Source organism: Ptychodera flava, chromosome 20, assembly GCF_041260155.1.
Source record: "Ptychodera flava strain L36383 chromosome 20, AS_Pfla_20210202, whole genome shotgun sequence".
NCBI classification, from domain to species: domain Eukaryota; kingdom Metazoa; phylum Hemichordata; class Enteropneusta; family Ptychoderidae; genus Ptychodera; species Ptychodera flava.
In genome coordinates this window covers 2,669,439-2,684,726 of record NC_091947.1, presented here as the reverse complement: position 1 = coordinate 2,684,726, position 15,288 = coordinate 2,669,439, and the positions used below count along the sequence as shown (strand labels likewise).

The window sequence follows — 15,288 nt, the reverse complement described above, 5'->3', positions numbered from 1 at the left end:
AAAAGAACTTTGGCTTACAATTTCAGAAAATCAACGATGCAAAATTCATGCAAATTACTATCCTCATTTAATAAAGAAAATAAAGTAAACCTAATAAATTCTTCTTTCAACTTCTCTCACCATTGCATTTTCCGCAATTCGCTTCAATCTTACCTGTTCCGTAGTTGCCAAGGGATCGGCATTTCTCGGGGCGATAATTCCTGATGATGATAGCAGATGGTAACGATTGAAAATCCCTGTCTCCCGGGCATATGGTGCAATTGCCCCGACAACCTATCATTGCACCACAATCGCTAAAATCTGTTTTTTGATTAGTAACTGTCGAGGTTCGCGGAGGTTTCCGATGCGTGGTAGCCAAGCTGTAACGGACAACGTATCTTTACTATTTTCCCGCTCAAAATATATTTTGATAAATCATACTTAAGACTAACAGGATGACTCATAATTCTGCCTTTATTAACTGATATACGTAAATTATATATTATAATCTATTACATTAAGAAATGTATTCCAATATCACCGTCAGCACTATACGATTATAAACAATAGGTTTACATTAGCGTGCGTTATTGATACCTGAGTCTTAAACCACATGTTATAAGCCTGTCTTTAATATCCGAGCTAAAATCTCTCCAGATAATTTAATTCTTAATAATAGAGATGTTTACTTCTACAGAATATATACATATATCAAAATCAAAATCAATGATCGATTTCAAGTAAACTATACAGGAAATATAATGTAGGTCATAGCGTCCTTGCGATTAAAATAGATGCAAAGGTATTGTGTGATATTATTAATTAACAAAGTCTGTAGAACAAGTTTCTATGGGAACAGAGTGAAGACGATGGTCACCTAGTGAGATTGTGTGATAAGCCACAGACCAATACACAGGTATAGTACAGCAGCGCATGTGCGAACGAAGCATGTCGGGAAGGACAAAATCAACGCACATCAATATTACTGAAAACATTGAGAGAATTAGTTTATAATGAAAATATGGGGACAATAGAAGTGACCGAAGTTATGACGTCACGTCGCAATTTCAAAAACTCGATGACCCACTTTTGAGGTTTTCCTTTCGTAGGCATTGTATCACGGTTTCATCTGGGTCATATAAATACAATTAAATTCTTACATGATTGAAAGGGTTACTTTTTTATGTCAGCCGTGAGGGTACACAGTGTTCAAGCAGTACGATGTATAATCTACGTGTACTTGTCGTGGATGAGGAAGGGGATTTTTGTAGGGCAAGATAAGAGTTCGCCCTCTACATGTATGTTAGTTGACATGTCACAATAGCTGTCGGCAAAATGTGGCTAGATATTCTTCGAAGTCTCAAAATTCGGATCTCGATCCACACGATGACCCTTTTCACCGTGACTGCACGACGCAAATTTCATCCGATCGCGCATGGCAACCTGTCGCTCAGGGCTGTTTTACCCACTGCTCTCACGAGTTTACTCTAGAAGAACACTGAAACAGACATTCACCAAATTCAAATTAATCCCACAGTATTAGCCACAAAGTTGTACAACTACTAATGCGGCAGACAGTTGTAAATGATTTTTCAGGTTCTACAATACGATGCGACATTTATTCTACGATAAATTTAGTTTGAACGTTTAAGTTTCATAAAAGTTCTCTGGTGCTGTTCTCTGCTGTGCCACTGCAACGTGTCGCCGTGTTCTACGGGGAGTTTGTCTTAGAACAGAGTTGGAACTTGAGTGTAGTGCCAGAGTTACAATACCACAGAGAACTTAGTAATCTGATTTTTGTCGTTTTTATGATCTTTATTGCTAATAGAATTGAAGAACACCAATTCATTGTTGCGATTTTTCAATCATATTGATGACGTTGCTAGTACGCGTAACAGAACAGTGTAATAATTGGGCACGCATAGCTACTGTAAGCATGCGGATGGTTTTGCACAGTTTGTTTGTTTGCAGGACACGCGATTGCGCGAATTGGTTTATTTAAAAGTGCAGTGACGAGGACAACCGAAGGAACATGTACATGGTAGAAGTTAGGCTAACAACTTGTAAATCGCAGCTTGCAGGATAGCAGGGAAACCAGAAATACATCAGTAATTTTACTGTCGGTTCTCGTCTTACCTAGTTTTCAATGGATTGCTCGTCAAAAGGTCGTAAGGGAGAATTCGGTTTTTACAGGGGGGGGGGGTCGGTGGAAATCAGGGAGGTTTGAGTTTTACTAAACTGTTTTTAGGGGGTCAAATTTTACAATCAATGATTGGAAAGGGGGGGGGGTAAATTTTATAAAGGTTTGTATGGAGTTATGGAAAAAATGACTTTGGAATTTCACCGAAATTGTTGCTTGGTCCTCCATACATAATCTATGACTAGACTATAAGAAGCTATGAATAATTTCTGTTAAATACAAAACTAGCTAAATCTGTGTATTTATAGACTCTTGATTATTGATATTAATGTACTTGATCAGACTAGGGTAGTTACTGGTGCATGTAATTTGATTTTGGAATTTCACCGAAATGTTGATTCTCTATCTTGTCTATGAGGAAACTATGAATAATTTTTTGCCAATACAAAACTACGTAAATCTGTGTATTTATGTACTCTTGATTATTGATATTAGTGTACTTGATTTGACTAGGGCGATTACAAGTTCACGTTTGTGCAAAAAATTGATTTTGGAATTTCACCAAAAATGTTGATTATCTATACATTGTGGTATCTGAGGAACTTTAAATATTTTCTTACAATACAAAACTAGCTATTGAAATCTGTGCCTTAAAAAAGTTTGACAATTGATGTAAATGTACGTGACGAGAATACCATATTTGAAAGAGCAGATCTGAAAAACCAATATGATATTGGAATTTCACCCAGTGATTATTTATAAAGTTCAAAAAAATTCTTCGAAAGTTCCAAGGTCAATGGAAAAGTGTAGGTCAATTAAGATATTATTGATACGGACTGTGACATCTAGGGGAGGGTCGCTGTTTTTTGTGTATGAAAATTGGGGTAGGTAACTCTTTTTCTTGCAAACACTTTTGAACGGCCTAATTTTTCAGGCCAGGGCCATAGGGTGCGAAGGGTTCTTTGAATCAAATCTGATGAATTTTTTTGGCGGGTCACATTTTACAATTAATGAATGGGGGGGTCGAATTTTAGAATTTGATTTGTAGGGGGGAGTCGCTTTTTACATTTCATTTGTCGCTCAAGTTCCACCGACCCCCTCCCCTTAAAAACAAATGCTCTCTAAGTTCTGGCCTGATATCGGTGAGCTGAACGGTTACTGGAGTTCAGGTAGCTCCATGAATGGCTACTACCCCGATACTTTCATCCGTGGATTCCCAAATATCATTTTTCTTCCGTGACATGTGTTTACAGCGTTATCGATGTTATTGAACAGAAGCACCCATAAATTTAAGTTCTTTCATTAGCAAATGACAGCATAAACAAGAACATGTTGTTCTGAGTTCCCTATACATTTCGCTCTTTGGCTTTGCCCTGGTTGTAACAGTTGTCAATGATAAAGAGAGATTGGTAAATTTTGCAAAACGTAAATTCATGACTCAAGATGCTTCATCACATAAACTCCGCGACAATTGGCAACTACACGTACAAGTTTTGCTGTCGTCGACTCGGTAAGGGCGACTTGCTCAGACTAGTCCCAACGGAAAGCGTCGTCATGGCCGTGTTGCTACGTGAGCATTTTCTCTGGCGAATTCCGAGCGCCCTCAGGAATGCGCTCCGGAACTTGGTGGACAGAATGCTGTAGAGAACCGGGTTGACGGAGGAGTTCAAGTAGAGCATGATGCGACAGAATGTGACCAGGTTCATGATGCTGTTGTAGCTGTAGCGGTTTGTTGACCCTTGGTCGAAGACGAACCAGAATGTGACAACTCGCTGGGGAAGGAGGCATACGAAGAATACAACTACGACAGCGAACAGCATGAAAACAGCCCGACGTCGAGCTTGCAGTGGACCATTCGTAGAGGACTTCGGCGCTTTTCTTGTCTCGATTGATTCAGAATTTTGCCGGGTGTATTCGTTGCCTCTCCGAGACATGAGGTCGTAGTTCGCCCGTGTTGCGCGACCATTTGTGGACCGGGGACTGTCGTTTCTGTGCGTCGAGACGAAGGTGGCGCTCATTTTGCTTTGCATGCTGATGCGAAGAGCATGCGCGATGGCGCTGTAGAGGCCGGCTAGCAGAAGGAAAGGAACGCCGAAGAAGAGGACGGTGGCGAGTATTACGAAGGCTTTTGCTTCCCGCGTCAGGATGTAGGTGCCGCAAGTGTAAAAAGTGACTCCATCTGGTGTCAGTACCTGACTGTGCACAGCAAACTGCGTGTACGGAATGCAGAAGCTTCCGGCGACGACCCAGATAAGTATGCAAATTTTGGTGGTTCTTCCCGTCGTGCAAATATACTGGGCTTTCAAGGGGTGGCAGAACGCAACATATCTTTCCACGGCGATGGCAACCAGGGTCAGTACAGATGTCTGTGCGGTCGTGTGCTCCAGGAACGGTACAAGTTTACCTGTGATGGTAGCGAAACAAAGCCAATAGTTAGAAAAAAGGCTTTCAGAACTAGAAATCAACATTTTATTCATCAATTTTTAATCAAGACAAACACCATACTCTTTGTAACAATAAGATCTGAAAATTAGAATGATACAACACGTCCCCAGTTCATAATTTCATACATTATTGTCTATTAAACGATTGATAAATGACGTTTTTTAAAGTTTGAGGACTTTCATTCCCCTACTTTATCGAAAATTTTCAAAATGAAGCACTTTATGGCCTTTCAAACTAACGTCCAATCTGAGTACTCGAGATCATCGTAACGATTTATGAAGAAAACGTGTAATTAAAAACAATAACTATAAACATATTTAATTACACTAACACAATTAGCTTTGTGAATAATAAACCCCATCTTTTCTCTCTCCGATTTGAAAAATACTGTAAACCAAAAAAAAAACAAAACAAAAAAACCAAAAAAACAAAACAAACCAAAAACAAAAGGAGTTGGGGGGAGGGCGCTTCAGAACATAGAGAAAAGCCACTGTTTGAAAAAGTGAATATTATGGTCAATAATTTCGACTGGGATTCTTAAAACATTTATAGTTGATCACAACACTTTGTTCATGTTAGTTGATCACAACAGTTAAACAAACGTCACGCAATGCTTCATTGAAACACGGACATCCGTCTGAGGAGAACAAAGTGTGCCTGCAATGAATTGATCATCGTCAGTTTTCCATTTGGCGGAGTGATAGCTACCACATTTGTTTGCTTTTTTGCTTATTGACCTCATCGAATGAACTCTGTACAACATGTATAAGCAAGTGGTGGCAAAGGGAGATAAAAAAGTTGCATCAAAACAGGTGACAGGATAGATTATGGGGTTTCATTTTGACTCTGTTAGAATCCCTATCTGTTTCTATGAAGTATTTACAGTTGGCAACAAACTAAAGTACTTAAATACGTAACTTAAACATGCTACTACAACTCTAGCAAGTTGTCAGATGTCGAAATCCAGCCGAGTTTTCTGTGTATTCGACGCCTTCTTTTCGTTAATTTGTGGGCATTTTACAGACGGGTAAAGAAAGCTTTACTGTTTGACAGCCGGATCTTCTGAAAGAACCCTACGGCTTATACAAGACAGTCGTCACTGCAACACACAGAGACGACGACGTGATTCATTTTATGATGTATATAGACGGATTGAGACAAGCTATGTTTCAATATTTAATGGAGAACGTTGATATTGAATTCTTTATATCTTCTGTCTGGGTTATTTTACTACGCCTCCATATTTTGTTATCATGTAAAGGTGCTAAGGCGAATGATTTGAAAGTTTATGATCATCTCGATCAGGTTTAGAGTACACATTAATGTGAGACTTCTTCACCAGCACACCTTGAGAACACATGAAAAAACACTCATTTCTCATAAAATACTACCAAGGCACATCCGGGATTCCCCCCCCCCCGAAATTCCATATTCTTCAATGAAGGGACATTCGAATCCCTTCAAAAACAAGGGAAAGGCAATGATAGGTGTATAGCGACGTGCCTTAACGCTGGCAGAAGAGACAAGATTTATGCAGCAAGAAAGAAAGAAAGAAAGAAAGAAAGAAAGAGACGCAGACAGAGACATGATCGATGGAGACTGCGATTATTCGTTTCGGATTTGAGCTAAGACGTCAGGTTGGTTGATGATCTCAGTCATTTTCACTCGTTAATATTTCAGTGCAGTGTCCCGTCTAATTTGTGGCTCTACGGTCGTAAACGAAAATTGACTCCAAAGTGGTTCCGTCGGGGAGTCATAGAACACCGGGATGGACCATGTCCAATTATGGGAACACCAGGGATTGCGGTTTTCAAGTTCGACTGTACCTTAACCTCGATTTGCGGCCTAGATTTCCATTTATTTGAGTTAGTTGTCTTTGGGGCTGCTGCATTACCGGGAATTTCTTACTGGCGGTATAGATGGCACGGTCATGTCAATTACATGTATCTGGTCCTACATATAGCGGCTTTTCGACTGAAGTGATTTTAATCGGACGCAAGTTTCGCGGGCTTCATTGCAGGATACACTTTGTTTTTTACGACATGATGAACTTCGACGCATCAGTCAAATTTCCAATTCGAAAGCTCTCCACATTGTTTATAGAAACGCCAAACGAGCAAATATCAGTGACTTTCTCCAGTGAAATCCAACTTACAAAACCATTGTTTACAGACGACTTCCGACTTTAGACCAAAATTAACTGTGTTAATGAGTCTAAGCGGGGCGAAAACCAAACAGAGGGAGTGAATTTCTTTGAAAACATCAAATGAACGTTTCATTTCCGTGTCTGAAGTGTCTGTTTGTCCATACTGTCGGTGCCTCCAATAGAACAAGCATCTGTCAACATCACGGGGAATTAACTCCAAATCCTGAGCTTCTCAGCGAAAGTGCTATTATCGTAGACCGGGAAAGTTGAGTGGAAACTGTCACAACATGACTTCATTGGGAAGGTTTAAAAAAAAAGCCAGAACATGTCGGCAGCCCATTCGACTATAATACCCATTTGTCGACTTAAAAGTCGAGTTTTAGCGAAGTCATAAATCTGCAGGTGGCAGGGGAAGAGAGCGCGAAGCGAATAAAGATGAATTACCCCTTCACATAGTGTTATTATCAATTCATCATACAGTTTGAAAGAACACAACAGCTCAGCGAATCATTATGCATCTTTGTGTTAGCGATATCCTTTATACAACGTAAAATAGAAAATGGAATCGTGAAGATTAATGTTACAGTTATGAACTATTCTACTTAAAACTTCGGTTTTTCCAGTAAAATTTTGTGCACTTCATGTTTATGAGTATAATTGCTCATAATGTACAAAACCTGCATGCTTACATGCAAGCATACACATACATACATACATACATACATACATACATACATACATACATACATACAGACAGACAGACAGACAGACAGACAGACAGACAGACAGACAGACATACATACATACATACATACATACATACATACATACATACATACATACATACATACATACATACATACATACATACATACATACATACATACACACAGACATGCATGCATGCACGCATATCCTATCCGACGATGGTAGACGAATAAACTCGAGTAATGGAGTACTTAATATGCCCTTTCCCCCTCTCTCTGTGCGCTATAATGTATATATACATCGTTTGTACATCACGTATATGATATACAGACATTTTTGTAAACTATACATTTATCACATGCCACAAACATACAAATATTACGACCTTCTTTCACGTCTCTAATTTATACAGATGTACGATATTTTGTAACACTGAACATTATCGTGCCGGTATACTGCGACACGGCAAAACGTAAATTTTCAATCTCATCTGTTTAATTTGAACAGCCTATTCATTCCCCTTTCCGCTGTAAAAAATATCATTAAAAAAGCAAAAAAGCAAACGACCGCCGGCAAATGATGTATTTGATAGGTTATTGAACGGTGATTGGTGGAGAAGGCGATGCAGAAAGCTATCCGTGAGAGTGACATTCGAAAGGGCGTCATTAACCTCGCAAAAATCGGGAACTTGAAGTCATCGCCAACAACCATCACACATAGATATAGACAAGAAACGACTTTTTCTCAGAGTGGTGTAGCTTGAGTTTTGGAGGGAATTGTTCTATTTAGAGTAAGAGAGCTAATCTCCTCAGGCCTAGTTGAGGCGACTCCACGGCTGTACATTTCAAAAAGATAATCACAGTGTTTTAGTTTTCCCCAGAGGAAAGGCGATATGATTGATAGTCATCATGTTAGTCTTTTTGCAGAATAGATAGGAAATGAAAGATTACATGTATTTCTCTGTCTTTTCTATTGATAAATTAAAATTTGAATGAAAGCATGTACGATCGGCTAAATAATTAATGGCGATGATTCTTTGTTGTATTTGTTATCATAAGCAGCCGATAAAGTTCAGACCACAAGAAAAAATAATCAAGCGGTGTTTTGCAGGAGAAATTCAAATGAAAAAAAACCGCGCGCTTCTAGTAGGTATGCTTACGGCGGAAGTATCCATGGCAACGAAACCTGAGAAAGTCGAGAAGGTCGTTTTCACAGAATAGTACCACTATTACCAATATTTGAAGTCGTTAAAACAGGAAGTCTGAAAGTCACGATTTATCACTTTCTTGCATTTCCTGGATATCGAAGCTAAGTTGAAGCTGCGTTTTCTAGAAACAAATTACCAGAAATCAACATTTTACAAGATTGTCACGGAAACAGAAAATAATTTTATTCTTTTTTTTCTGATGCGTCATTGTCGTCACATTGACTAGATAGATAGATAATGTTATTATAGTGACACGGTTTCACACCGAGAAAAAAATACAATTCTGTTAAGCTTAAATAATATGAAAGCCCAACCGAGTGTTCAGCTTATGACTCACTTTACGTATTTTATATACCTTTCACTGTGCTAATATCAATCTAGAATCCGGTTTAAGGATTTTCTAAACTTGGATAAGATAGATGCTACTGTGTTCCTCCTTCTTGTGAACATTTCATACAGTACCCTTGAAAATTTTCTGACATGTTTACTCGAGAATAAATAGCTCAATTTCTCTTTGAAGGAAAAATGTGTAGGTGTGTAAGGAAATTTTGTTCGAATATCGTCATGAAGACTACAGTGAAAGACAAAATGACACTCATCTTCAACGGCATTATTATTACAAATAATACATTTTCTGTCAGCAATCTCTAAGTTGGAGTAGCGTCCAGTTTTGATTCTCAATGGCAATGTTCCGTTACGTAATCTCGCAACAACTGAGCGGTATTTGTGTTGACAATTCAGTTATACATAATTTATACCATAAACAGTTTCAAAACAGTTTCAAACGCCTTCCTCATATAAACAAAACATGCAAACGTAGATTTTCCTTTGTCAAGTCGGTTTGCGCTCACAGAATACAATACAAATATATGATCCAGACACGATCTCAGTTTACGAAAACGATTCAAACCAGTGTCTTTTCCAACGCTAAATGAATCTTTAGAAATGCATTCTCCTGATGTAAAACCTTTCCAAAAACATTTATGAGCATGGTTATAATATAAAATGTAAAGTTAACGAGTGGACGATCGTAAAACCACTGATCAATGTTATCCCGATTTAATGATTACCTTTTACTGACTTAGCCACACGCCACGGTGAACGAAGGCCGCCATATTGTATTCATGACACGAACGTCGCCTGGTTGTGATGACAAAACTTGATGTTCTTTTAATCGTTACCCCATGAATTGTTTATGTGAATGCTCTGCAAGGTTGCCCGTTAATAAAAGCACTGTCCACTGCGGTTAGGACTGCAATTTGTTAAACGTTTATCTTGTGTTACGTTCATCTGTTTTCGTGCGCAAAAGCATTTTGTAAAATCAACAGACTGATAAGACGACGAAAAGTGCATGGCTTTGAATCTTAAACTGGGAGACCAAGGTTTAAAGATAACTCAAGGTTCACACTACAGTTTTGTACGATATACAGCTTTGTGTTCCCAACACTGCCTGCTGAGGGCGACTTCAGGCGCAGCTTAAACAGGGCATTAGATTCACACTTATTGCATTATTTCGGTGCCCCTGGCGAAGCAGTTTTGATTAAAATCATAACGTTTTGAGGAGAAAATTTAACATTACAAGCACTTCAATTAAATTATAGTTGTTTCTTTAAACATCTTTAGAGCAAAGCAAACTGTGATAAAAAATTGCGCAAGAGTTTATGGGTACGCGAACGATTTGCCTATCCGTGACGTCATTTTTGTTGATAAGTATCTGTGTAAGTATCTACATTTTCCCATCTCTCTTCGATGTAAAGATTTCATAGTGAGCCGCCCAGGTTATAATTCAACATAAGGAGTTCTATACCAGAGACAAGAAAAAACACAACGTCATGCCGAGTCTTCTCACAGTTATTTTTACGAAACCCACGCTGAAATGATTATACGGCAATATAGTCTAATGGTGTATCTCCATAGTTCACATCAGACCATTAAGTTAAAATCACCATGTGTTTAAGTATGAAACAACCCTGCATCCTATTAGAACCTATAGTGAATTATTCGATGTAACTTACCGAGCAATTCGACTATGACCGATTACAAACTAAATGTACTTTGAATTGGATTCTGGAGAGAAAGCAACGTTGGCCATGTGGAGAACTGAATTGTGCAGCGCAGTGCATTTATTTCGACATAACACGATTTTTATAAAACGCCCTGCAATATCAGTTTCCTCAATTCATCATATTGAATAACTCTTTATTCGCTGTGTGTTCTTCTGTGTTCATTAGTAAAAATGGCATTCTCATGGAAAGGTGTAGTAACCTCATGTCAGATAATTGTTTTGTTTGCAAAGATATCCTGTTCCGAAAAAAAGACTTCCTTGGTACGGTTTATAGTGTAACAGTAAGTTTTGATAAATTACACGGAGCACTGAAATTACACTGGGCGAGACCGTCCGTTGGATGACAGCATCAGTCGTTAGCATCTTGTGACCAAAACGATTGCATAATTTAGACAATGGTAGCTTTCATGCAGCAACTTGCTTTTTAAGCAGTTCGGGTATGACGAAATACTGCTTGCACATTCAAATAGCTCTGAAATGAGTTCTTCTTAATATATGCAGTTTTTATTAGTAGGTATGCATGATATGGGTTAACGATCAGGACTTATGATTCTTAAAGGACATAGAAGTACGTTTTACCTCTCCCGTCTGGCACGAGTTGTGTTAACATGTCGGGAAAGGCAATTAACGATAAAACACCATGCATGGAATTGAAACATAACCTTCTCTATTGAACTTGTCTTGTTCACCTTATGTTTCCATTCTTCGTTCACTTTGATACTTTCACCATCTTTTGCATTGTTGTTACTCTGTGAACTCTTCATGGATTTGTTGAAGGTTAAGTTTTAAAAATAATACGACATGTAAGACAAAACCAGTTCCTTTACTTCAACGACCGCATATTAGAGTACCAATCTTCCATTTAATTCCACGTCAAACAAGTCATCAATTAAAAGATGTTTCGTTTCATCGTCGTAAAGTATCCTTTAGTCTTTCAAGCAAGCGAGTAACGAGCAAACTGTTTTCGCGTTGTTTAGCACATGTATAAGAGAAGTAATATAAGCGTACTTTGCACAATGTTGTTGAATTTTTAAAACGATCCGTGAGCATATGTGTAGTAGACTGGTCTATCGATATAAACAGAATTCCTCCAACTGTCACACCAAGCGTTTAATTGCGCACTAGGGCAAAATTTGGAAATCATAAAATAAATATAAACTTAGTCAGGGATCATTGTTTGTAGTTGTTTTATATTCAGCCAACACTCCCGTTTGTATAGAATTGAAACTCCGTGCTTTGCGCTCAGCGGGAAATCTCGCGAGAGTTAATCGATTGTTAATATTACCTGTCGGAGTTCAAGCCTTGTGAAACAAGTCATACTGTGTATGCCATTATCGTACGTGCATAGTTTATGAAAAAAATGGCGATATTTGTCTGATATTATGCCGTCCTTAAAGAGTATGCAGAGAAGTGTGTCTCAATACTCTCTTCAAAAACAGTCACGCAAGATCTCGGGAAGTCTCACGCAAGACGGACAATAGTCTCCTTAAACGCAAAACATTTGCCCATTTTTGTGAGATGTTTACGGTTAGTTGTATGTGAACTATATCAAAACATCTTTTGTCTAAAGTGTGCTCACTTAACAGCACTGTTTCTTTGGAAACAAAGAATTACTTTACGATACGCAGCAAATAATTCATTCAGACATCCTGCACACTAATCAAGGTTGAGTACAACTTGCGTGCATTCTTTTTCGAAAAGCTTAGATTTATCACCTAATATGCAAATTTAGTCCGCTGTCTTAGTGCTCTTCGCTGACGTCACGTCTCCAGAGGTAAAGAACACCAGGTACTACTCCCCGTTCCTCCGAATCTGGAGACGACTGATGCATTTTATCAAAGAAATAACGCAAAGTCCACCAGTCACAGTTTATTTCCTGCAGTAGTAAAATTTGTTCTTGTTTTCATTTTGGCGTTAGTAGTAGTTATTAAAGACAGAAACTATCGAAATAATACTACCACGTACATTATTGCATCGATGAATTATCCCCATCGATGAATCTTTCCCTCAGCAACATTGGACTCGGTTTTGCAGTAAATTCAATGGAGTCGTATAGCACACTACAGCTTTCGATCACGAACTGTCTTATTAATAAGAGTTCTAGTCGGAACGAATGCAAACCCTCAAAGCTGTGCATCGAAAGGATTACGAAATGCCTGGAGACAAGCAGTGCATCAAAAGCTCCTTAGTTCTGTAAAAGGTCAGGGCGTCGACCTGTAGAGTAACGTTCTCCCCTGTTTTCACCGTGACTTGAATTGAATCGATACACATTTTGTTGAGTATGTGAACTTATCGATCACAATAAGATATTTAATAAGCATATAAATAAGCCGAATGCACTGTGGTGTAGATGCTATGGAGAAACGAACATCAAAGCAGTAACCTAATATTAATTACTTTGTAGGCAGTAAATCAGTAGTTAAATGCTGACCCGAAACTATGTGACGTAACGAAATCTGAAACAATCATCTTATGGGTCGTCTGCGTGAATCATGAACGGAATCGATTGCCTTCAGATGATACCGAAAGAGGGAGACCTACGTTGTAAACAGGGGCAATATCACAAAGACACAAACAGAGACAGAGAAAGACTCATATGTGCACCTACAAAACTAGCAGTAAGATAGGATGCACAGGGAATTAAAATAATTCTTCTTGTTAAGCACAGTCATTCGCTTTCATAACTCACAATGGACTATAGCCCTTACACACTAAACTTATAATTAAACTGTTTTAAGCAATTTTAACATACTATTCGTATCATATCTCGGGGAAAATGGTATTTTTTTCTTATGGAATGTGTAATCCCATTGTCATTAATATATTTTTGTATTAATCTTAGCCATTCGATAATATTTGTACAGTGGCTTATTGTTTAATCTACGCTGCTCTTTTCTATCGTAATGGAAGAGTATTTGCAGATGTTTGTAAATATAAGAGCGTACATCGCAATTCGTTCATTACTTGTTTTAAATCCTAACAATTACAAGTTTGGAAATGTCGTGAGTCTCCCCAGTCCCGTAATCACAAATCTCGTTATCACGAGAATTGAAAACTCAAGAGACTTCTCAATTTGCATATTCAGAATTATAAACCTCTTTTGATATTTTATTATGAACTGCTCCATAAAAAAACAAACATCGGCAGCTTTCCATTGTAGGTTGTTGAATTCCTCTAGCATTTCCCCGCTCAGCGACTACAACCGATGTAATGATTCTCCAAATGGTTCGTGTCACTCCCAAATTAGGCAAATTCGGGAGTGGCACGAAAACGCCTCCGTAATGATCCATTTCTTGTGCCTCACGATGCCGACACTGTAAAGCGAAAGACGTGTTCACGGATAGAGGACATTCACGCCAGAAAGTGCACATTTTATTGTCCACTCTACTCTGCCATCAACCATTTGCGAGTTTAAATTCTACTCCTCTTCCAGATTGTAATTACTGCTGCAGAAACCAAACAGTATAACCAAGCACATCAAACCCTTTAGTGAAGACAATGGAGCGAGATGAAATTAAATAGAGCAGCCACAAAGCGAATTTAATGGAAATATTCTACAGGAGGAGAGTGTGACAATTTATGGTAACGCTAATCATTATATTGGTTGTCAGACAGCAAACACTGTAAGAAGTTAACCAATCTATAACGGAAAGCTACCAGTATTTTACGGTACACTTCATGATAAATATCAAAACAAATGTTTTCTTGAAATATGAACAGAAATTGTGTGATTAGCTCTCCAAGGTCCGTGTTTGAATCAAACCATCATATGCCATAAGCTCTGGCTACCAAAATGTGTTGATAAAAAGTCTAATTTCTAAATCTAGTTTGCACGATATTACATGTTGATTATATTTTGAAGTGAAGATATTGTGGCGTCAGACGCTTGAGGCTTTTTAAAGATATTACGAACAAGTCAGCCATCATGGCTTCAGCTAGTGTTATTTAACTGTTTATCCCAGTTTTGTGAGGGTCCAACGTGAGTTGAGACTAACAATTCGAACATCGATGTTTCAACATTTCAAAGGTTATTGTTCGATTGGAGTAAAGTGCAACGAAACTGTCAACGAAAGGATATTTCAGACTGTGTGAATGTGTACCTCTTTACATATCGTATTCAGAAAATACTAAAGAGTAGCTTAAAACTAAAAGCTTAAGCCACGTTGCGGATTTTTACAGACAAAAGTGAAGGATTAAGAAATGAAGACTGAGAAAGAAAAGAAATGCTATGAGATATAGAGAAAGTCAAACCTTCGCTGTCACTTTCCATAGTTCAAAGTAGGGTGCCTCTGCTGATCGTGTCTGACAGCTGTAAAGACGAGTGACGCCTGATTGTAATGTACTTAGAAAACACATAATTAAGAAGTATCCGTTCTCCATGGTAACGTTATATACCTGGGAACTGGTGCCCTAGAAAGTGTGAATAAGTCTGAACGTGCCAGGCAATCCGGGAATTTGAGCGGGGTAATAGGATTCCTAGTTTTTCAGTGCTATATTGATATGGCTAGGTGGAACTAACGTAAGATTCAGGCATTGAAATATTTCCATGAAAAGTACGTCGATGATTTACACGTTGGCTAGCCCGGTTTTGGACCGTT

At 38.4% G+C, this 15,288-nt stretch overlaps 2 protein-coding genes across 2 annotated transcripts in view; one reads left to right on the top strand and one right to left on the bottom strand.

Annotated features, from left to right (window-relative positions):
- LOC139119746 (growth hormone secretagogue receptor type 1-like) overlaps positions 1 to 15,288 on the top strand; it is a 206,906-nt gene that overhangs the window by 46,802 nt on the left and 144,816 nt on the right. The window lies entirely within an intron of this gene.
- The window catches only part of LOC139119744 (QRFP-like peptide receptor), a 49,381-nt gene continuing 34,529 nt past the window's right edge, over positions 437 to 15,288 (bottom strand). The window contains exon 2 of the mRNA XM_070683621.1: positions 437 to 4,523. Coding sequence (XP_070539722.1) covers positions 3,598 to 4,523 — 926 coding nt within the window. The 3' untranslated portion in view covers positions 437 to 3,597. The remainder of the gene's footprint in view (positions 4,524 to 15,288) is intronic.